We start from the raw sequence: 22,599 nt of genomic DNA on the forward strand, positions 1-22,599 counted from the left end.
CTCTTGGGACCGGCCAGTCTCGGACTCTGGCCCGCATGCCTAGGGGCACATCATCTCAGGAGAATGCCAGGCACACACCCAAAGCAGAGCCAGCTCATGCTGCAGGCGCCTCCTGGGATAGTCATGCCTCTGCGCCACGGGATAGTGCGCTGCGCACCGCCAAGCACACAGGCGGCCAGCAGCACAGAGCCAGAATGAACCGCAGGCAAAGCAACAAGTCCAGCTCTGCCAGCAAAGGAAGGCTTACTGGGTAAGAATGACAGACAAGTGCCCTGCAGTCTACTGTACAATGTTAAGCTTGTCAGGCTATTCAAACCATTCAAGTTCACAGTACTTTTGGAAGAATTTGTGACTTGCAGTCCATGTGGTTTACTATAAAGTGGAGGCCCACTTAAGCTGAATCTTAAAGCACACCAAGTGATGATGCAACTTAACCCACAACAATGGTTAAAAACTGTGGCTCCATAACAGCACAAATCTACTTGGATACTGGACATGCCTTATGAAAGAACATTGTACATGCACACAGAGAGCCACTGTACTGAAGTCAAATTCCTCATGGGTTCAACACACCTGATTCTGATTCTGAATCTTGTATGTATTTTGTCATCAGAGTCAGGGCAGGACACGGAGTATAGCTGAGGTTAAAGGCTATGCTGATTACTGGGCTGACAGTGGAAGCATGCAGTGAACAACAAATGAGTATATAAATAGGTGAATTATATTTGAACTGCTTTAAGACTCATGCAGCATTACATTATCACAATTTCCTCCCATTACCACACAGTATAGTTGGAAACTGGCTGCAGACTACTTCAGTGTGTGTGTTCCAGTTTTGTGTTGTTGCCTGTGGCCATGTACTGTAGTGACTCAACTGGAGCATTGGCTGGTGAACATATGCAAATATGCTTAATGATCAGAAGCACCTGTTTCTCCTATGACATTCTCTTAGTGCTCCCCCCACAATTTTTTGTCTGTGTTACACAGGATGGGTTGTTTTCATATTAAAGCTCTTTTCTTTTTGTTAAATGAACCCTGGTACAGCCAATCCTGCTTGTTCCATTGGAACCAAGCATTATACACACTGGAGGGGAGAGTGTTAAAATAATAACTAGTGGGGTCCTTGAATGTCTCACCTTGCAGGCAGTGAAATAGAAATGAAATATCTCTTTTGTGTGTCATAATAAGCCCCCCCTGCTTTAGGGAAACTGAATAAATATAACCAATTTATTGAGGGTTGGGACAATTGGTTTGCAATCTGTAGACAATCTGTAATCTATAGGCCTGTGCTAAGCCTACATAGGAAGGACTAACACTTATACATTACAGCTCATTAACACCTCACCCAAACTGGATTCACCATCACTCACTAAAAACAACATTTCTGAACATTTCCATCAGCCAGACAGCTGCACTGCTGCATGGTTGAATTGAGGTGCTGTCTATTTTAGAGCTATACATAAAGAAAATAGCTGCCACTTGTATTAGATCCAACATGCTTTATTGCAGCATGGGGCAAATGCCTTGCTTGACATTGCCAAAGAACATATTCTAGTGTTGAATGAATAGGGTTCTTTGAGTTTTACAGAAGCACAAAAGTGGCGTTACATTAATGTGTGGGAACAGCATGAGGATTTTAAAACTTTGATTCATTAGCTTTTGTTGCTTGTTAGAGAAAGTGTTTTAATTACTTCTTGGAATTCCTACTCAGCTTACTCATTTACTGCACCCGTATCATAGGCCGTTCTGGGTTTACTTAACTCTCCTTTCATTTAAGTTAACTTAGTATGACTCCCCTTCTGTTTTCAGTGCACCTGTCAGATGTCCGACTGATCCAGATAGCTCAGCCTACTCAGGTTAAACAAAAACACTGCATGTTGTGAACAAGGTGTTATTTGTATTTTAACCTGGGGCATGATGTTAATTATGTTTTATAAAGTTCTCAGTTACATACAATATATTGCCTGATGGAATTTGAATGTGATGACTGATGTCTTTGGCACGAGCCTGGCCTGATGTGTTTGATTTATAACAAAGCTAAGTCTGCCAGAGGGCCCAAAAATCTGCATGTTATCCCTGTGATGCCTCATTAGCAGGGACTCCAGCTGAGTCAATCCACGTTATCGTCTCAAATCACCATGAGTCAGACATCCACTTACTGTAATATCTTGTGAAAAGATGATGGGTCACAGATCCATGCCAGTGCAGTGACTGCTGCCCTCACAATGGTCTTGCGGTCTGTTACCTTTTCATCTACCTTGCTAGAAAATTGGCCTGTGCTGTAGGTGTGGATTCAAGAATGAAAAGAATCCAGTTATTATAACTGTTTAAAACTTGTCATCTCTGATTTGCTCAGTGATTTATAGAAGATGCAGGGTGCTTTTCATGTCCCGTGTGCCTCACATAATCCCTGCAAGGCTCAGATAACTCGGTTTGTTTTCACTCTGGACTCTTGCATAACAGACAGTGGGACTTGTAGGTCCACTAGAGTTTCATGACTTGCCCTGAAATATTTATCAAATAAAATGCAATTACAGCATAATCTCAAAACTGTGTATTTGGGTCCATAGGCCAGCCACATTAGAATGATCTGAAACTATAATAACCTTTGCAATTGGTTTGTCACATGAAGGTTTTAGGCCTTTCACCCTCAGTTATTGCTCTATGGGTTATGAAAATGCTGTATATATTGATGTGTGCTTGAAAATAGTGCTGTTTGTGTCTTACTTACAATGTTTTTTGTGGGTCTTCCTCTGATTAGACCTAATGTCTGTGGAGGTCAGCAGTGCTGCTCCGGTTGGGCGTTCGCACCAGGAACAAGTCGCTGCATAAAACGTAAGTAAAAATGTATCTGACTTGTATTTTAAATAAGTGTAATTTGCTGAATATTCTTTCATTTATTTACTGAATACAACAGTTATGTACATGCTTGGCAACCAAGGTCATACATGGCTGTCAAGTGACACACAAGTACACTGACATGCATTAAGTATATTTGAGATTTTTGAGTAAGTAAACTTCACAGGCAGAGAGAGTTTCCAATTTTATGCACTCAGTATGAAAAATAAGCATGAAAAATAGTTAATAATAACTATCCTGTCAAGTGAAATTGTCCTATGAATGTTTCCCTAGGTTGTGCTTGCCCCCATGGTCGTGCTCATTGTCTGGTGTTTGCCTTTTCTTTTCATGTGAGATCCTCATATGGAAATTGCCAGCACTTAGCACTTGGCTCTGTTTTTGACACAAGCCCTTAATTATGGGTGGAACTGCTTCTTCTTTTATTTGACCACAGCAGTATCGGATATCCCAACAGCCAGATAATTAAAAGTGGAGCAAAAGACACAGACTGCGAATGAGTAATGGGCCATTATTTAAACGCAGTATTGTATGTAGACTGTCATAGCAAAGTCTCATCTTGTTACACCTGTCTCTGATAAAGTCATCTGCTGCAGACTGAAATAACAGGTTGGAAAGAAAGTGTTATCTTTGAATTTTACAAACAAAGTAAGTAAAAACCCACATGGCAAGCAGCATTTCTTTTTCTGTTTCTGTGTATGTATGTATGTAGCAATTAACTACATAGGTAGCTATACTTCTTTTTAAAACTTGTTTACTCTTTTCTGTTTCTTCTTTGCTCACACACATTTCAGCTGAATGGCCCTAGCAGCCTCCTAATTAGAGCTCCTTCCATCCTGTGCAGTGCAAAGGTTCATCCCATGTTTTCTCAAGTCTTAGCTAAAGGCATACTTAGCAAGGTGTAAATTACATCTAGCATGGAGCTGCAGTTACTCAAATAAATACTTATAATCTGCCAGAAAGTAACAGGTCCAGTCTAACATGCTTGTGTTAAACAAGGCAGTGTGTCTGAACAGGTTAGAGGTCTCTCCAACCATCTGGACCCTCTTACAGCTTGGCTCTCACCCAGGTCTGACTGGAGGCTAAGCTATCATCAGCTGAGTGAAGCCCCACAGCCGGCAAGGTGCCAACACAAAAAGCCTCAGACTGAAGCTGGGAATAGAAGCCCCCATGCAGAAGACCTCCGTGGAGGAAAACAGGCTCAGGCTATCTTTGCTCTGTGTCCACCTGAGACCCTGACTGCTTTATTAGGAGGTGGCAGCATGAGAAAACGTTCACAGTGGGGGAAAGAAAAGGAACAAGCCTTTTGGCTTGGAACATAAGTCAAAACACATCATGGCTGAGCTCTGTCTAGGAAATTTCTTGCTGAAGAGATTGAACTAATGCCAAATTATTTAAAGTGTCAGCTGCAGGCCTTGCCCACGAGGCTGGCTTGGGTGCATAGAGTTATAGATTTCTAACAATACCTCTTTGTTTAGTTTTGGTTGAGCTCAGAGCAAATACATGACAGGATTGGATCACTAATTGTACCCTTTTTTATTAAAAGGTCTGTGTCTGGGTCTCTGTGGGTTTGGTTGGCAATCATTATCTGGCTTTCTGAAGACTCAGTCCTGCCCATAGTCTGGCAGGTTTGGTGCTGATGGCCTCTGTTTTTGACTTCAGCATGGATGGTTAGCAGACTTGTTTGTGTATTCAAGCAAATTCCATGTGCAGAAAATAGCCATTGTTGTGAAGAAGGCTTTGATCTATTAAGGAGAACATAACATTGCATTTCCACTGCTGAGTCATGTTTATTTCTCTTCTTGTGTGTAATTAGATATTAAATTTCATAGGTTTTTATGTTTGAGGTTTTACCCAACTAATGCTGATTTTAATAGTGGTGTCCTAAAGCCGAAGTTGTGTGTGTGTGTGTTGTGGTTGGCTGGTAAAGTGAGGCCAGGTTTGCTTGGCTCTATTTCTAGCTGTTTACTTGCAAGCACAATCAAAGCTCCCGTCAAGATGACTGGAGTACGTACACTGTCTTGAGATGCACATCTGGTCAACAGAAGTACTGTGATGAAAAGCAGAAGGAGGCCAAACTGTAGCCCCACCCAGTCACAGCCCAGCAGTAGTCCTGCATGAGTTAGACAAGACTGTCTGTCACCTGCATTATATGGAAATGTCAAAACTGTCTTGACATGAAAACTAATGGAATGCTTGTAATGAAGACTTTAGATTCAGTGTTCAGTTTCTAAAATGTCTTCAGCTTTAATGCAAATCTCTAGAGAAAATCTCCTGGTATTAACAGGATTCAACACTGATTTAAAGCAAGCTTCACCAATAGATCAACAACATTCATAACATATGCCAGTAATAGTAAACTGTGGGAACATTCTTCACTAAACAGTAATTGCTGAAATAGAAAACAGTATGTTGATTGAATAAAATTCATACCGTTGGTTTGCATGGGGGAAAGACCTCAGAAATCTATTTATAAAACAGTACATGTAAGTTACTTAGCTGTGGAATTACTGGTATGTTTTACAATAAATACAAAAACCAATTAGATATTGTGTACATAGGTGTACAATTACTGTTTTGAAGTTTTGGTTTATGACATTCCTGGAAAAAAATTATAGTAACAACCTTTTTGAAGCCCATGTTACTGGAGAATGTACAGTATTTAATGTGTATCTGAAGTCATTTATCTGTGCATTCTTGAATGTGTATTTCACTCGAACTTTGCTGTAACTGAAGTCTCGGATAGGCTACCAGGTAACACATACATTTGTTGGTCTGAGTTCTGTGGCAATCTGGGAGTACCTATTAGTTTTACTACAAGATTATAGCAGCTTGTTGATCCTGTAGTTATCGTAGACCCAGTGCTGCTCTGAGCCACAGTGGATTAAGGAGATTGACATCTTTCTTTTTTTTTTTTTACAGTAATGGTGGCTCATGGGAATGTTGAATAGTTCCAAACACTAGGAGCAGCGCCATATTGCTAAACTGACTTGGCTGCTGTTGTCTAAAGTAACAAGTTGAAATCAGTAGCAATAATTCAACTTGTGATGTTTTAAGTTAGCATCATGTGCTATTGAAGTAGCAATTTGGTGGTAAAAGTCCCACTGTTCCTTACAGAAAACAATGGATCTTAACCGGCTGTTTGGAGGTATTTGAAACTACATAAGTCATGTGACCCGCTACCTTTTTTGATAGTGTCACAACTCAAGTCTATACTGTTAACTTCATAGAAGTCCATGATATCCGTCCAATAATTTTCAGTAGCATGTGGTTGCACTAGGGGAAAATATGTTTTGATCATCAACATTACAATTCATTCGATAAGTGTCTGCATTTCGTAGCAATTTATTCAGTAGTTTTTAAAAAGATATTTCACTCTGTGCCAAAGTGCTGGACAGTCTAAATATATGCTACAATTGCTTAAATGGAGTGCTAGGTGTTGTAGCTCATATTGTAGATTACATTATCAGACTTCCTTCGAGTTGCTCTTTCTGTTTCAATTGAAATGGCTGTTTTAGTAGCTGGATTAATGGCATGGTCTACTGTACCACACAGATTCAATGTATGGGACAGTGTAGAAGGCTTAAACCTGGGGAATACTAGGGCAAGAGTCCCTGGAGTATCAACAAGAACTGGCCTTACATTTGACCTTAGCTCAAACTATAGTGATCTTGAAAGTGCAGCCAAATTGATTTCACTACACTATACTGTACATCACAATGTTTTGCTGAAAAAATGCAGTATATATGGCAACTTGCTGCAACTGAGAACATGACCCACCCCCCAAAAAGCACACACAGATGCCCCTTGATTTAAGCCTGCTGGCGTCTTAGAGAATGCAGATGAAAGGTGCACCATTCACATGGTGGAATAAAGTTGTTTTCAGTCTCTTAAGCAGCCGGTGATTTACCAAGTGAAACATGGCAGAGAGGACTTTCTTTTTGATTGCTTTCCAGCTTTCTTTTGCCTGCTGTGCCACTCAGGGCCCCATCCCAACCCGAAAATAACTCCTTTCTCTCTCGATTATCTCAAGGCAACTCTTCCTTTCTTTCCAAATAAAAAGATGTAGCATGTAGAATGTAGAAAATGTGACTCTGATGGATGTCAAAGCCATCACATTCATGTGATAATAGTTTTAATGGACAAAATAGCAGTATACTCCTAGCAGTATAAAAACTACCCATTTTCCATTAATTGCTGAGTCATTTATCACAGATGCTCTTTAAATATAATTTTGTGTGTGAAATACATTTAATGCTCTCTTTTTAGCTACAGCATGTGTCAAGCAGCTGGTAAAGTATCAAAGACATGTACACATGTGAACGTTTTCTGACTTCCAAAACAGCACCCAAAAATGTAGGTTCAACACAGGTTCTCACAGTTTGCTTTATTCTTACCTCTGTGATAACTGAATATCCAGACACACTGAACCTAATCTTACAGTAAAATCCGAACTCATTCGGATGAGACCACATAATGAACTTCAGTGAGTTGGCAGTTATACATCCATAGCACTGTGGTATTTGCTCTTATGTTAAGTCACATGTAGCCTATGTGTTTGCAGTGTACTGTTAAAGGTTTGTAATGCCATGAAAACTTAACACAATAGTACAGTATATGAAATGCAGCAAGAGATCATGAGTCAAGCATATGATACAGTGAGTCACCAGGGCCTTCCAGTTGAATAGCACTGTTAAAGGCATTTGTTTTTCAGCAGAGTTACTGTAGATATGATGAATCAATATCCTGTGGAAAATGTGCAGTTTTTCATCAAAAGCACCCCATAGGCACATTGCAGAGCTGAGTCTTTGCTTCTCTGTACATTTGCACTTATTCTGCAGCACTGAGGCATTCGGATTACAAAAAACTGAAAAAGGAAGAAACTTTATTTTCTCAAAGGTTGAAAGAAAAGACCTAAGCCCACCAAAAACCCGGCCTTATGACCACCTCTGTTTTATGAGAACAGGAGCCGGTTTCAGAGATGCTGTTTCCGGTGATGTTACTGAGCTGAGGTTGAGATTACTGCAGTACAGACAGCCACATAGCCCTCCTCGGGGTTAAATGTTTCACATAGGGATGTGTGGGGGTCGCATAGTTCACAGTTCAGGGGCATAACATTCCCTTGGCAGCCCCCTAGAGAGTTATGGCCCATTTGACAGATCCTGTAATCAATACACGCCCCATTGTTCCAGACCCCATCATTAAAATAGATGCTGGACAGCCTGCTCTCAGTTTGTCTCCCCAAACCAGGAGTGCGGCTTTCTCCACTCCAGCTGGTGTGACTGTTTGTAGGTTGCAATTGGATCCTGTTTTGGGGCCATGCACCACATGTTTTTCTAATTGCTACCATAGATAAATGTGTTGAAAATGAGGTACTTCTCAGTGTCTACACCTTCTTGTAGAATTTAATTTTTGTTTATTTATATATCTTTGCTCCTGACCTGTTGATAATAAGGAAATAATGAAGAGAGAAGTAGAACAAACTTGGACATGTCAAGCTGAAAAGTATTCTTCAAAAAACACTTGCTTGCTTCTCATTTTTTGATGCAAGCAAGTACAAGTGTTTGCAAACGTCTCTCAGCAGCAAGTCTAAAAAGCAAGACTGGACTTGATTGACACTTACAGAGTAAAGTTAACAACAGTCACAGAGGCCACAGTGTTGTTAGGACAGCCCGTGGCTAACTGTATATCATACAACCCTCGTGCTTAAAGACCATATGGAAGCTGTTGGGATACGAACCCTCAGGAGGACTGAATTTGTGGGTTGTTGGTGAACACCACATCTCACAAAGTTAGCTTTACAAGTTGTGGACACACGCCCCCCCAGAGCCAGATATCCTCCTGCATGTGGCTCATTAGAAGCTGAACATGGGAGTTTTAGGGGTGCTATGGCAGCACGATATTGTGCGGCTCCAAGTAATATACACATTGCCATGGGTCATAGGTTAAAATCTTCCCACTGAGTTGAGGTGGGTTAGGAGAATAAAAACTCCAACTACTGTGTTGGATCAAAAAACCCACACTGTGAAAAATGTGCATATGACAGATGCACCTTAATTTGGTGAAATACTACCCTTGTAAAGTTTACCAGAAAGAAAAAATAAAGGATTAGATGAATACTGCCAGGTGCCCTCCATTCTGCTTTTAATTAGAGCAATAGAGACTTGAAACTTCAAATGACAGTATGCAGAGTTACAGTAAGAGCACTTGGGTGTAGGAAACAAAGTTAGCCTTTGGCACGTCTCAAATGAAAGCACTTGGACTGGCAGCCATGTGGAAATCACAAGTTGTAAAGAGATTAACACTCACTTGAAATGATAATCATTGAGAGGCAATTGCATTAACTGCTCAACAGACCAATTCTTACTTCTTCAGTGGATAGTGCGTCTGGATGAGGGGTGAATTTTTAAGCTTGTCTCTCTCCAACTGCCTCCCACAATCTTAAACACTTGACCTATTTTTAATGTGATCTGTCAGTGGTGACTCCTAAAGGCAGCCTCCTGCTGTCATCACAGTTTACCAAACTATGGATTCTGAGAAGTTGCGACTATTTGTAGAACCTTGTTTAAACTGCATATTCATTGCTGTTTGTCAAAACTAATCGCAAACCACTCCTGGTTTGAGAAGACAAAACATTGCATCCAAATCCAGATACACACATTGTATTGTTCTGACTTTATCTACTGAATTACATTAAGCAACAGCCAGTCAGAGGCAACTGTGGCAACCACAAATTATAATGCCATTTTAGTTCTCATTCTTATTTCTTAATTTTCTGCCTCTTATTTTCCGGGTTTGAAAGGCATTTAGTCAAACCTTTTGTCATATTATATTACATTTGGAGCAGCTTCCTATGTCTTAACCTCATAATCGCACATAGTACACTCAGCCTGTAGAGAGTCCTTTCCAAAATCATTGCAATTACAGTATGCAGTCATTATCAATATTATTGTCACAACTGTCAGCTTGCAGCTGTTAGCACCACTGACCTGTGTAAAGTGAGGAGATTTCTCTAGTTGAATTATGCCAGATATTGGTTTCAAATTGCCCCTTGCCGAGTAAAAGGGCTGTAAAGATTTGATGGATTGAATTACTGTGAGTCAGACAGAGGGGAAGGTGAATCTCTAGTGGATTGTAATGGACTGGAAATGAGCACTAAGCTGGAAATGAGAGACCAGTGGAGGGAGGACCAGAATTTTCCATGGATATACATGAACAAGCAAACCTACACTTATAGCACATAACTGTAACTCAGAGAAATTATGATCAATATTTACCTCAATAAAGACCCTGGGGTTCCTTTTATATAGGTACAGATTTGCTGCGCATTTGCCTCAAATCCAACCAAGAACTTTGGGAATAAAAGTACTTACATTTCTTCTGTTTATATTACCAACTGCACCTGTTTTTATTTGGAGAAGTACAAACATTGCACTTCATTTTTAGTTGGAAGTTGTGATAACAATAGTGATATAGTGATAACAGTAAGGTCTAGACCTTAATTTGTAAAGTGTCCTGAGATGACTTTTGTTGTGATTTGGCGCTATACAAATAAAATTGATTTGATTTGATTTTGATTTTATTTTATTTGTGATGGACTCTCATTTTATTATTACTCTCGCAAAGTAATAATTGCTGCACATATTAGCAAAATGGATGTAATGCAATGCAATTAATTTTAATTATGTGAAAGACAAATCTACACCACAGCAATTACTGCGACATTGTATTCAACAGCCCAGAGTCAGGGCCCAGACAGGCCAGACATAGATAGTGACACTGTTTGCTGCAGCCATGCATTTCAGTTTTGTGCCTCACAACTGAAAAAACTGGTCACACACACAGTAAGCTGCCTGTGACCCTCCAGTTATTGCTTAATTTTTTATTTGGTGCCTTACACTGCTTCTAATTTCAATGCAGACAGTTCAGTTGACAGTGCAGTTTCACGCATTACAGAGTTCTCCATCTACAGCATAATGTCAGTGGAATCTATGGCCTGTTTGAACCACAGCTTCATCCCCAGGCTTGAGGTTAAACAGACTGTGGACAAGGCAGTAGCACCCAGCCAGCCTATACTTTAGCTAGGTGATGTATTTAACTCTTTGCCAAACAGAGCTCAGGCAATTCCTCTTTTATCCCATGATGGAAAATTCAGATCACATACCAAGTTATACAAATCCACAACCTCATTTCTCTAAATAAGTATGCTTCATCAAAAAAGGGGGTGCTGCATTTTCCTCAGAGATGTCAAAATGAAAAGCTTGAGTGAATCACATTTGCTTAAGCAGAAGAGAGTAGTAATTGTCTGACATTTAATCCTCAATTTGTTCATTTTTCTCATTATACCGCAGGCTGACGATGTGCATTGCAGTGGTCTTTCAATTAATATGCATCATAATCTGAGAAAACGGACTTGTCTGTGAGGGAATATGCCTGTGGAGATACTGTGTCTGACACAGCACTGTCATGTTTCCTTCCATCAGCTCATGTCATCAGGAAAGTGTACTCAGAGTCTGAGTAGTATGACAATAACAGGAAGTGTGCAGCAGGTAGACCACTGTTTGCAACCAGCGTGGCCTTTTCCAACTGCTAGCACTTCTCTCTGCCAAGAGCTGTGCCAGCGTCTACAGCATCTGTGTCAATAGCATTCCATACCTCTGTTGACAGAAGGCCTCTCTTTGCTTTAGCCACCACAGACCAGTGGTGCGATTTACTGTTTGAGGACAATGTCATAAATCCTCAAGCACTGTCTACTACATGCATTTGTGTCATGAGACCAAGCGCTTGTTTACTTTAAAGTGCATGGCACAGGTCTTGAAGTAGCTGGAGTGTGATAGGCTAATGTAGGGTGGGCTAGTAGTGTGACACAGATTATTTTTCCATGACCACGAAATGACCTCAGCTCTGTGTGCTTGAAGACTCTTGATAAATATTATGCACGCATTCATCTTTTAAGTATAGTAAGCCCCTTTGGATTTAGCTTGTTTTTCAAATAAAAGAAGGCAGAGCTCTACAGACAGTTTGTTTGATAAAGTGTCAGCTACATGCAGTTGGCCTTCAGTTTTCCCATTTGGTCATTTTTTAAAGACATCTTACTTTTATTACTTTTTAAGCTGCCTGTGTTACAGTAAAAGCACAAGCTGGGTTCTAGATTAGTGATAAAAGAGCCACAAGCCTGAAGCCTTACCTCAGCAAGAAACCCAATAAGAATTTCATGTAAGGGATCATATATCATTTAGACTAAACAGGGCAGTAAAAGACTCAAGTGAAATTCAGGCTTTCTGCTGAATGAAAAAACAGAAGGGATTGAGAGGTAAAACTAATGGGCCTTTGATTGACTCAATATAAAGTGAGCCTCAGTGTTGAGATCAGGTAATGCCATATCTGCTACTGCTCATTCATACAAGGAGGGCACATGCTCTCACTTGACTCGCTGAAAACATGATCTCCATCTGTGCTCTCTCTTCAGCTGACTGCCAGCCCCCCTGTCAAAATCGTGGCTCCTGCAGCCGGCCACATACCTGTGTGTGTCGCTCAGGCTTTCAGGGGCCCCGCTGTCAGAAAGTGGCCCCGGAGCAGGTGTACATCCGTGAGGGAGGCTCCCTGAGGCGCATTCAACCCGGCACCAACCCCTTCCAGAAAGACCAAGAACAGAGAAGGCCCTCAGAAAGGCAGGTGGAGACCCCACAACCTGCAGCCACTAGACATCCTGTGTAAGTGATGCAGCTGTGCTTCCTCTTTCTTCTAAATATAGCCAGGAAGAGACTTGCAGCTTTGCCAAATAAGGATGTGTCAAAAAGTCATCACCTCTGAATTATGGCAAATGCATGAGAACACATGCCAGTTCCTCTCTGGTATTTGCCCATTCATCCAGCTTGTTGCTCAAAAGTCAGAACTTTCAAGACAGAGGCTATTGCTGCTTTTCAAAAGCACATGAAAACTCTGTTGAATAGATTCAGTATTTGTGGTTTTTCAACACAGAGATATTTATTTTACCACTAATGTCATGCAGGAAGGCTCACAGAACACAAATGGACACACATGCTATTAGCTATTATATGAACACCCTTGAACAAACAGCAGTTCATTACAATCCTGATGGTTGTGTTTATCATCGGAATAAATAAAACCAGATGACTGGGTTCATATGTTAAATCTTTAATTCATTCTAAGTAAAGCAAACCACAGATATTGCTGCCACTTGTTGTCACGCTTGGAAAAATATTAAGATAAATCTGTAAAATGTAGGAAAATATAACCTGATTTACTAGACAGAAGAATTAACCCATGGTATTTGCTTTGCACATAAAGCAGGAAGAGTATATTTTCTTTGGATTTGATCATTTCAGTTTGTTCTTTGATTTAATTAATGTGACTATAGCATATCCAGCTAATAATTGCTCAGATGAAGGCCTCTTTTAGTGCATTCAGTGAATTCTGTCAAGATGGGCCTAACAGTTTCTTGGCTTGAGTGATTGTTTAACTTCCAGTCTCATTAGAAATAACTTTTTAGTTTAGTTAATCACTTTGCCATGGACATATTCTTGATCAAGAATGCTCAAAGAGAGTAATTGTTTCCGGGAATATTTTGATGGATCGTTATTGCTTACAGGTTCAGGCTTATCTTGTCAAATTGGACTGTATTTTGGACCCAGTGTTTTTTGTTTGGAAGCTGAAGTCATCATTTGCTGTTTGCCAGTTTGTCATCTGGGTAATTACTCTCCACTTAAACAGTCTCAATTGCATCTGCATTTTTAGTGCCCCTCTTGATAATCACGAGGGCCTTGTGTCATTTTGTGCCTTTGGTGGTGTTATGGATTCAATCTGGCTGAGTCATCCCTGTGTTTGTGGTAGCTCAATAAAACTCTACTAAATGTTTTGGCAGATGGGACATAAAATTGTTTTTTAATGCATCCTCCTTCCCGAAACAATTATCTTGTTGTCATAGTAAATCTTCTAATCAATACAAGCCCACAATTGTTATGCATATGTATGTTTGCTTTGTTCTCGAGAGTCACGGGAGGTTTTTGTGTGCTGATTCACAGATCTGTAACAAACAGAAAGAGACGAGGCTACAGGTTCAATGTTTTAAGAAGGAGACGTTGCTTTTGAGTCACAAATGCCCCTGCTATGACTGTTTTCACAATCATGTTTCTGCTGAAGCTGACTAACTGCTTTGTAAGAGGTGCTGTTGAGTCAAGTTGAACAATTTTCCTCTGCAGGAGTACTGCTGGAGTGCCAAGTATGCAGCTTAGACTAATTCAGTTATAAGTTGTTGTAACCAAATGCTTTCCCTGACATTTTCAGGACAGAATAAAAGGTTCTGCCAGAACTGTAAAATTAAACATTAGTCCAAGGGTTATTTGAATACTTGACTCTCTTTCATCGGTGCTTCCAGAAAGCCATTTGAGTGCTTGTGTATGGCACATTTAAAACTCAGCCTTTGTGAACTGCTGCAAATGTTCTGCATTCTCGCAGCCCAGATTGATCTTGTAGGGGTGGAACAGTGTTCTCCCTGGAGGACTAGTGGATGCAAGTCTTGGTTTCATATAACAGCCTGCGGTTCCACTGTTGTCAAAGCCAGGAAAGCACGAGTAATGTGAGGTCACAGAGAGTGAGAACTGGATAAAAAGACAAGACAAATTAGGCTCAATTAAGGGGTAAGAAGAGATATGGGGAGAACACTTAAAACGCAATGACCACCCCATACATGCAGCACACAGCTAGTTTTCTTTCATTTAATCAGTATGTGAGTGAAGATGGTGCTTAACTCAATTTTCAGCAGTCCAGTGCTAATATTTGTGTGGCTAGTCACAGTCTTCTTTAGGTTCTGTCTTGTTATATGTGGATAACTTCAAATTTGATCTCTGGACTGTTTGTGTTGTTTGTGTTTATTCACCCCAAGCAGGCTTGTACCGATGTACAGACATTAGCTGTAAGATAGCAAGCAATTTGATCAGTGTTCAAATTACAGGGTATGTTAGCTCCCCCTGAAAAGAAACCTGAGAATCAACAAAAACTTTAATGCTTGGGCTATCTCAAAAACTGATAAATAACCAGGATTTTATGATAAAATCTTCACCTCCAAAACATGGAACATGTTAGAACATGGAACACTTCTTAGAACTTAAATCAAATTTTGTATCAGGTATTTTATATAGCTAAGCCTTTTATTTTTGTTTGCAAAAACAGATCCATACAGCTGTCCACTGAAGGACCTTAGGATGGACAAAACATATGTTGAGCTTCCTTTTCAGTGAAAATTTTAAGAAATGGAAACACAACTCTATACCATAGATCCTCTTGTGTTCCTGTCTCCTGTCTCTCCCCTGTGACCTTTTCAGCAATACCCCAAATGTCTCAGCTGCCTGTTCTTTGGGATTAAAATAGTAATATTTAAAATAGGTACATCCACCTGCATACAGCTGGCAAACAAATAACAGTTAACTAGTCAGGACCACGCCTATGTGGAACTTTGTGCTGATACTGCTTGGTGACTGTTAATTTGGGAGAAGGCTTCCAGTGAATCTGCGTGGCACTTGGGCGTGGCGGATTCCCCATAGGAAGTAGGAAAAACAGTAGGAAGGAAGAGGAGAGGTGGAGGAGAGTAGAAAGGAAAAGAAAGGACAGAGAAGGACAGGATAGATGTGATAGATGCGGGGTGGGGTGGAGTGGGGGCCATGCATTTGGGGTGTGGTCCTGGTCCTGAACATCTGCTGTTCATCTTCATTTTCCTCCTCTGATCTGTCCAGTGGAACAAATGCATTTCATTGTAACCCAGTTCATGGTGACGAGTGGTTAGCGTTGTTGCTTTGTAGCAAGAAGGTTCCGGGTTCTCTCCAGGTGCTCCAGCTTCCTCCCACAGTCCAAAGACATTCATCTTAGGTTAATTGGTGACTCTAAATTGCCCGTAGGAGTGAGTGTGGGTGTATGTGGTTGTCTGTCTCTAAGTGTCAGCCTTGTGATAGACTGGTAACTTGTCCAGGGTGGACCCTGCCTCTCGACCAATGTCAGCTGGGATTTGCTCCAGCCACCCACAACCCAGTATAGATAGTGAAGGCATGGATGTAATCCAGTTTCTCCTGTGAGTAATGTGCTCAGCAGTAGTGAAAGGCAGGTTCCTGTCAGCATGAGATCCTGTAGATCTCAGCCATTCCATCAGCTACCAGTATGAAGGTCAGGGCCAGCGGTAAGCACTCCTGACTAAGGTGGAACTGGACTAATGCACAGAGGACATATTTACTGCCTCCTATGAGTCCTTCATATCAACTCCACTCCCCCACTGTTCTCTGACAACAGTCCTCTGCAGGAAACAGAGCAGGATGTGTGTGCAGTATGCAGGTCAATCCCCAACAGGTCATCTCTCTCTGACCTGCGTTACATAATCAGACTCAGGACAGTTAGCAACAGCTACCGTGCTGTATAGTGATACTGCAGAGTTCAAATTATCATGGTTTTTGTACTGGAACATAAATATACAGTCTGGTGACTAAACCCCTCACTAAACTCTATTAGGAGGATGACATAAAAAAGATGGCACACTATTAATAAACAGGTATTATCTAGCCTTAGGATGGAGTTTACAGTTATTTACATTGTTAAAACAAAAAGATGGTGCTCCTTATTTCCTCGCCATTTTTTCTGTATTAACTATTACACCCCACATTTGCCTGGTGACTAAAACTGCTGCTGATGATATGTGTCTTGTTGGCTTGAGGCTTGAACATAGCCACACAGCTGTTTCTCAGAGGAAATTGTGGTCATAGCGGGAGTTCTCCATGTTAATAGTGGATCACTGGTTGCTTTCACTTCCACTCTAGGCCATCCGCACTACTAGCCCTGGTAAAGTCCTCTAATCTCAGCACCTGTGTAGAAATACAGCTTTACTGTTATTGCTAGTATTCTTGGTTGTCATGATCACCAAATGTAACAGAAACACAGAGGATGCATTTGACATTGATCAAATACAGAATGTGCGTTCTTATGCTTAAAATATATACCTAAGCATTTAGCCAGCGAGAGTTTGTTTACTGTACAACTTGGCAGTGCTTTGTTATTAAGAGGACATGTCCCGAATCACCCTCTTATCTCCCTTTTTGGCTTCTGCCAAAACAAAGCAGGCCTGCAGATGGGGACTTGGGGTGAAGTGGAGTAGAGGGGTAAAGTGTGGGGTAATTCCCACTGGTTGTATGTGCTGATCTCTCCTGAATAAGGCTCTATTTTTATTCTAAACCAGGCACATGACAATGTGTCTAGAGTTGTGAATTGTATCCCTGCATGGGTGGACAGGGTCATATTAGTTCTCTGCTTGTGGACTGCAAGTGTGTTTGTCTTTTGTGCTGGTGGTACTGACTTGACCTGTGCCCTGACCCTGGTCCCTGGTGAGCATGTTCACTTGTGATATGAATGGGACAGGGGTTTCCGGAGTACAGCTGGAAATCCTCTGCCATGGTTTTGTGACATTTGGGTGAACACTGTGCACCTCTGCTACTGTGGGTTTAACATCAACATGGCAGCTGTGGAGGCCATTCTGTCCTCAGGTGAACTTTCTACATGCTGGAAAAGGCAATAAAAAAAACACATGTTGAATTTTGTATAGCATATAGTGATTGATTTAGCATATCTTACTAACATGTCGATTCTTAAATATGAGGAAGCTAAATATGCAGTAATATTGACTGAGCCAGGCCTGGAAGAGTTGGTGTGTTTATTTCTACAAACACAGAGCCAAACAAATCCCATGAGTGTTTGGCTTCCTGCTAGACCAGAGGGAACAAAGGACAATAGAGAATTTAGCACTCTGCGTGGGACAGATATGTCGTTCTCTCCTTCCATCCCAACTCACCCAAGCCTCATCCGAAACACATACTTTTGCACTGCAGTGCCAGCAGGCTCAGTGTCTGTAGCCATATCCTTCTCATCAAGCTGGCCTGAGCACATGCAGCTGTTGGAAGGACAAAACTGTCTGGCAGCTGAAGAAGAGAGGCGCCCATCCCAGAATGCACCCCAACCTCCAGCTCTGGAGGCAAATGAGCATCGGCCAGACTCATCTCCGAAATATGAGGCATGCTTGTTGAAAGCATGAATTAAAAGGATGGCTGTGCATGGGACCAGTTAATCCATTCAGATGGTAGGATGTAAGGCTCCTGTGGGGTGCAGCTGCAAACATACACATCAACCATGCTAAAGTGCCACACACATGAATTTCTTCCTTTAGTTCCAGATATCAAAACTCTACTTTCGGTTGGGTTTCTTCATGTCTACATTTTCCTTCATGTTCTCTGTGAGTTTCTGCCCATTCAAAATTTTTTCCTGGAAACCCTCTTCTGCTTGTCGTCGGAGCAGTCCGACATATGACACTGGCCATCACTGGCATTAATCTCAGTCTGCACAATGAAATGGCTCTTCCTGCTTCCCTTTTGTGCCGCCCTTTACTAAGTAAATGATCAGAGCAACTACAATAACCTGGAGAGTACTGAATGGCTTCTCAGCTCACCACATCTCCTGGCAGTTTGATTCTGGCCTCTGAGCAACCGCACTGCTTGGCTTCCATCCAGAATTAGATCTTTCTGGATTTATTATACTTTCCAAACCCCACTTTAAACATGCTGAGGTGAAAACAGACAGGCTGGCACTGATGCAGGCCCCCTGGAAATTAAAAGAGAAGTGTTTATTTCACAGGTTTTGGCCTTGGATTGAGTAGATGACAATAGTAATATGTTTTGATTATGAAAACCTCAGTGAGGTCAAATTTGCAGAAAATGTATTTTTATGCTGATGGTGAGGAAATTTATACCTATAAAATCAAGTAGAACTTCTTCTCCTCATTTGCCTCTGTAGCACTCTGGTTGATCCAAATAATAGTCTTTGCTAAATAAATTTCTGAAGAAGCTTTGCTGCTTTCCATTGTGCTTTAAGCCCAGTTGTTGCACTACTATTATCCTCATCCCCCTGGGTAAAATTAAAAAAAGTTTTCTGACTCAATCCCACCTCATAGTAATTAATCTCACCCAGGCTCTGGCTGCTACTAGTGGGGTTCCTGGAAAGCCGTCCAGACAGAGGGAACATAATTTAATCCAGTCTCACTGGCTGGTGTGATAAGCTCGCAGACACACCCAGATTTTCACATGGAGGAAAATTCTGCCAGGACCAGTAATTAGCCGAGTCATAGTGACTAGAGATGTTATCAAAAAATGCCTGGGCCTTAATTACTCACTGATGTTTGGCCTTATGCAACTGCATATGAACACTATGTTTCAGAGAGGATCACATCATTAAAATGCTGCATGTTTCTGTGACTACCTGTTTTTGTTGGACCTTGTTTATAGTATAGGACACATATTGCACTACTGGCATTGCTAAAATAAATTTTCAAGGAACACAGAGTCAAGATTTCATTTTTTTGTTTTTCCCCTGTATTCTGCCTACAGTATTCACTGAGCCCTAGGGGTGGCATTATCAATTCATTAGTCATGTTTTCAAGTATAAAAGTGGTTTTTGTTTTCACTTTTCCCAGTCATATTTACAGTATTTCACTCGTTCATTGCTGCTTTTGTGCTGGTGATCGATTGCTAGCCTTATAGTAACTCCCCCTATCTTATGACTCTTCTCTCTTATGAGGAATCATAATTTGAAATGTTCATATCTACAGTGTGCTTTCTAGTTAAATTAAATATTCTACTACAAATTTTTTTCTACTGTGCTTTTTCTTGATGAAAAAGACCGATCTTCTTCTTAAAGCAGTGTCTGGGGGCAGCAGTCTGTTAGTAAGGAATAAAAAGGAGTATAAGGAGTATAGCATAGCATAAGGAGTAAAAAGGGGAAACAGCTCTGAGGCTCACTAATTAGCACAACATAGCCTAGCCTGCTTGTTTAATCTGCAGAAAAAACGCAGTGCAAAAACATCCACTGGCAGTTTTACGAGGAGTTATGTGATGGAGTGTTTCTTGCCAAACAACCAGCAGAGACTCTAATAAGTATTTCCAGAAAAGTCGAACTATTCTTTTAAAATACCTACTATTGAATGAGTTTTAACAATGCAATGCAGCACTGACTGCCATGCAAAATAAGTTGTGAGAAAACATGGAAGGGACATCCACAAAACCTGTAATTTAGGGAAAGTCTTTAATGCGGCAGATGCTGGTGTTGAGTTTTTTCTGAATTTCCAGTGAACACAAACCATTGCATGACCTTGTTGCTATGAGGAAAATACAACAGCAATACAATGAAATTGTCCTTTGGGTTGGATATTATATTATATTTATTGGTGTATGCTAAGAATCAAACCTCAGAATTTTATTGAAAGAAACACACAAGGACCTTAGTGGTGAAGGGTGAATAGGTTAAGTCAAGTCAAGAATTTTTATTGTCATTATGCATAGCACAATGATTTTTTTTCCGGCAGCTCTCAGCTTAAAAGGCACATTATTTACATAACACACAATTGTATGTCAATACAAAACAATGAGCAAATAAAAAGGGATGTATGGGACCTGATCAGGTCAGCAGCATGTTAGCAGCAAAAGAGTGTAGTAACATTATAAAGTGCAGCTCAGTGCAAATCTCAGTCTTTAGGAAGAGGTGTGAGCATGGGTGTCCAGTGTTCTGTGTCTGTCCATAGGGGGGAGGTTGTGTGTGTGGCTAGGGGTTAGGGGCGTGATTGATTTCACAGGTCTGGGGAAGAAGCTGTGTCTCAGTCTGTTTGTTTTAGTCTTTATATTCCTGTACCTTATCCTGGAGGGAAGAGGCACAAACAGACTGTTGCCTGGGTGGGTGGGGTCTGCAGCAATCTGTCCGGCCCTCCTCTGGATCCGGTCAGTGTATAGTGAGTCCAGATCCAGAAGAGGACTCCCTACAATGCCCTGAGCTGTTCTCGCCACCCAGTTCAAGTCCTTTCTGTCCTGTGCAGTGCAGCTCCCGTTCCACACTGTTGCACTGAGACAGAGGATGCTCTCTACTGTCGCTCTGTAGAGGTTTGCGAGCAACTGAGAGGAGAGACCAGTGCGTTTCAGCTTCATGTGGAAGAAAAGCCTTTGCTGGGCTTTCTTCACCAGGTAGGATGTGTTCAGAGACCAGGTCAGGTCAGATGTGATGTGGATGCCCAGGAACTTGATGTTATCCACTTGCTCCACCACCTCCCTGTGTATGAGAAGAGGAGCATGTTTTGTCTTCCTGGACCTCCTATAATCCACAATGACCTCCTTTGGTGTTTAGGACAAGATTGTTATCTGAACACTACCTTGTCAGGTGCTGCATCTCCTCTCCGTAGTGAGTCTCATCATTGTCTGAGATGATGGCGTTCTGCATAAAGCCCGTAGAATGAGATGTGTGACCACAGTGGGATTTGACCACTGATGGTACAGATGTTTTAGTGCACTGACTGGGTGGGTAAAAAGGGTTAATTTCACACAGAGACTTGCTTCACCTCCTAAAATACACCAAGGCTGTTAAAGACAGACCAGATTCTGAATTAAACTTTTCCTTTCTTTGCCTGTAGGCCCTGAGAACTGTATCATACACAGGAAAACAAGCCAATTTTCTCAACGCAAAGTCAAAATCGACTTAAAATACCCATTTATTCATTAATTTATTAAATGCTGACATTTTACTAAATCAAATTTTGAAGCAAAGAAGTCATACTTGGCACAAGAATCCCAGTGAACTAATAAAAGTATTTTTATACTCTAGATTATATCAGTTTTTCCTAGCCACAGTAAATGTCCTGGATGTCACAGAGATTTATAACACTACTGGGCTTTGAATATCAAGACATGATCAAGAGTCAAGTGTGTTTGTCTCCTTCCTCATCTTCAAGCTTTATTCAGTGACATGTGGAGCACTGCCTGTTGTAGAGCTGTTTGCTGAAAAACATCTTTCCCTCGACATTCTTAATTTTAAAATTTTGAACAGAAAGACACAATATTTCTGTTAATTTCAAACTGTTTGAAATGGCCTCCTCTGAAAAACAACTTTGGTTGGGAATATTTAAAATATTTGAAATGCTGTAGATCCATTATGCTTTGCTGCATCCAAAAGCTGTTTTTTGCCCTGAAATGGTGCTCTGTTTAGTTTTCAGTGCTCCTTCTCTTGCTGTATAAGTGCGTGTCCCAAATACACTCATAGGTCTTCTCTTCCTTCATTGCCAGCAGTGTTTGCAGTGGTTGAGCAATGCAAGTTTTCATTGTTTCAGCTGCCGTTGGCACAATTTTTGGTTTTTGCTCTTCCCTCCAGTTAGACTGATGATCTGCATATAAGAGTGCAAGCTTTGAAATGAACAATAGTCTTTAACACTTTCTCTGAATAATAATAATAATAATACTTTATTTATATAGCACTTTACAACTCAAAAAAGGAGCACAAAGTGCTTCACAATAAACCTGCATACCATAGCACACCTTAAGAACAACAAGAAATAACATATCGAAAAGGTGGATGATAAAACAGCAAAAGAAAAGATACCCCTAAAAAACTGGGTTAGTTGTCAAAAGCCCATCTAAAAAGTTTGATTTGATTTGATTTTTGATTTGATTTGATTTATTCTTTAAAACATAAAGATGTCAACACACACACATAATTACACAAATCCAACCAATGCTAATCCAGAATCAGTTTGCTTATACCTAGTACATGTTTGAATGGAGTAGGAAGAAGTCAGACTTATCCAGTCCTACCCCATAACATCATCTTATACAAAAAATTTCATGCATCATTGGCTGCAAGCAGTATCTCTACATAGGTAATTCT

At 40.8% G+C, this 22,599-nt stretch overlaps 1 protein-coding gene across 3 annotated transcripts in view; it reads left to right on the top strand.

Moving 5' to 3' along the window:
• Positions 1–22,599, top strand: part of LOC109967967 (latent-transforming growth factor beta-binding protein 2) — an 84,018-nt gene that overhangs the window by 771 nt on the left and 60,648 nt on the right. For all 3 annotated transcript variants that reach the window (XM_020613910.1, XM_020613911.1, XM_020613912.1), the window contains exons 2-4: positions 1–250; positions 2,762–2,835; positions 12,326–12,569. In XM_020613910.1, coding sequence (XP_020469566.1) covers positions 1–250; positions 2,762–2,835; positions 12,326–12,569 — 568 coding nt within the window. The remainder of the gene's footprint in view (positions 251–2,761; positions 2,836–12,325; positions 12,570–22,599) is intronic.

The sequence above is a fragment of the Monopterus albus genome, unplaced genomic scaffold (assembly GCF_001952655.1).
Source record: "Monopterus albus unplaced genomic scaffold, M_albus_1.0 scaffold140.1, whole genome shotgun sequence".
Lineage (NCBI taxonomy): Eukaryota > Metazoa > Chordata > Actinopteri > Synbranchiformes > Synbranchidae > Monopterus > Monopterus albus.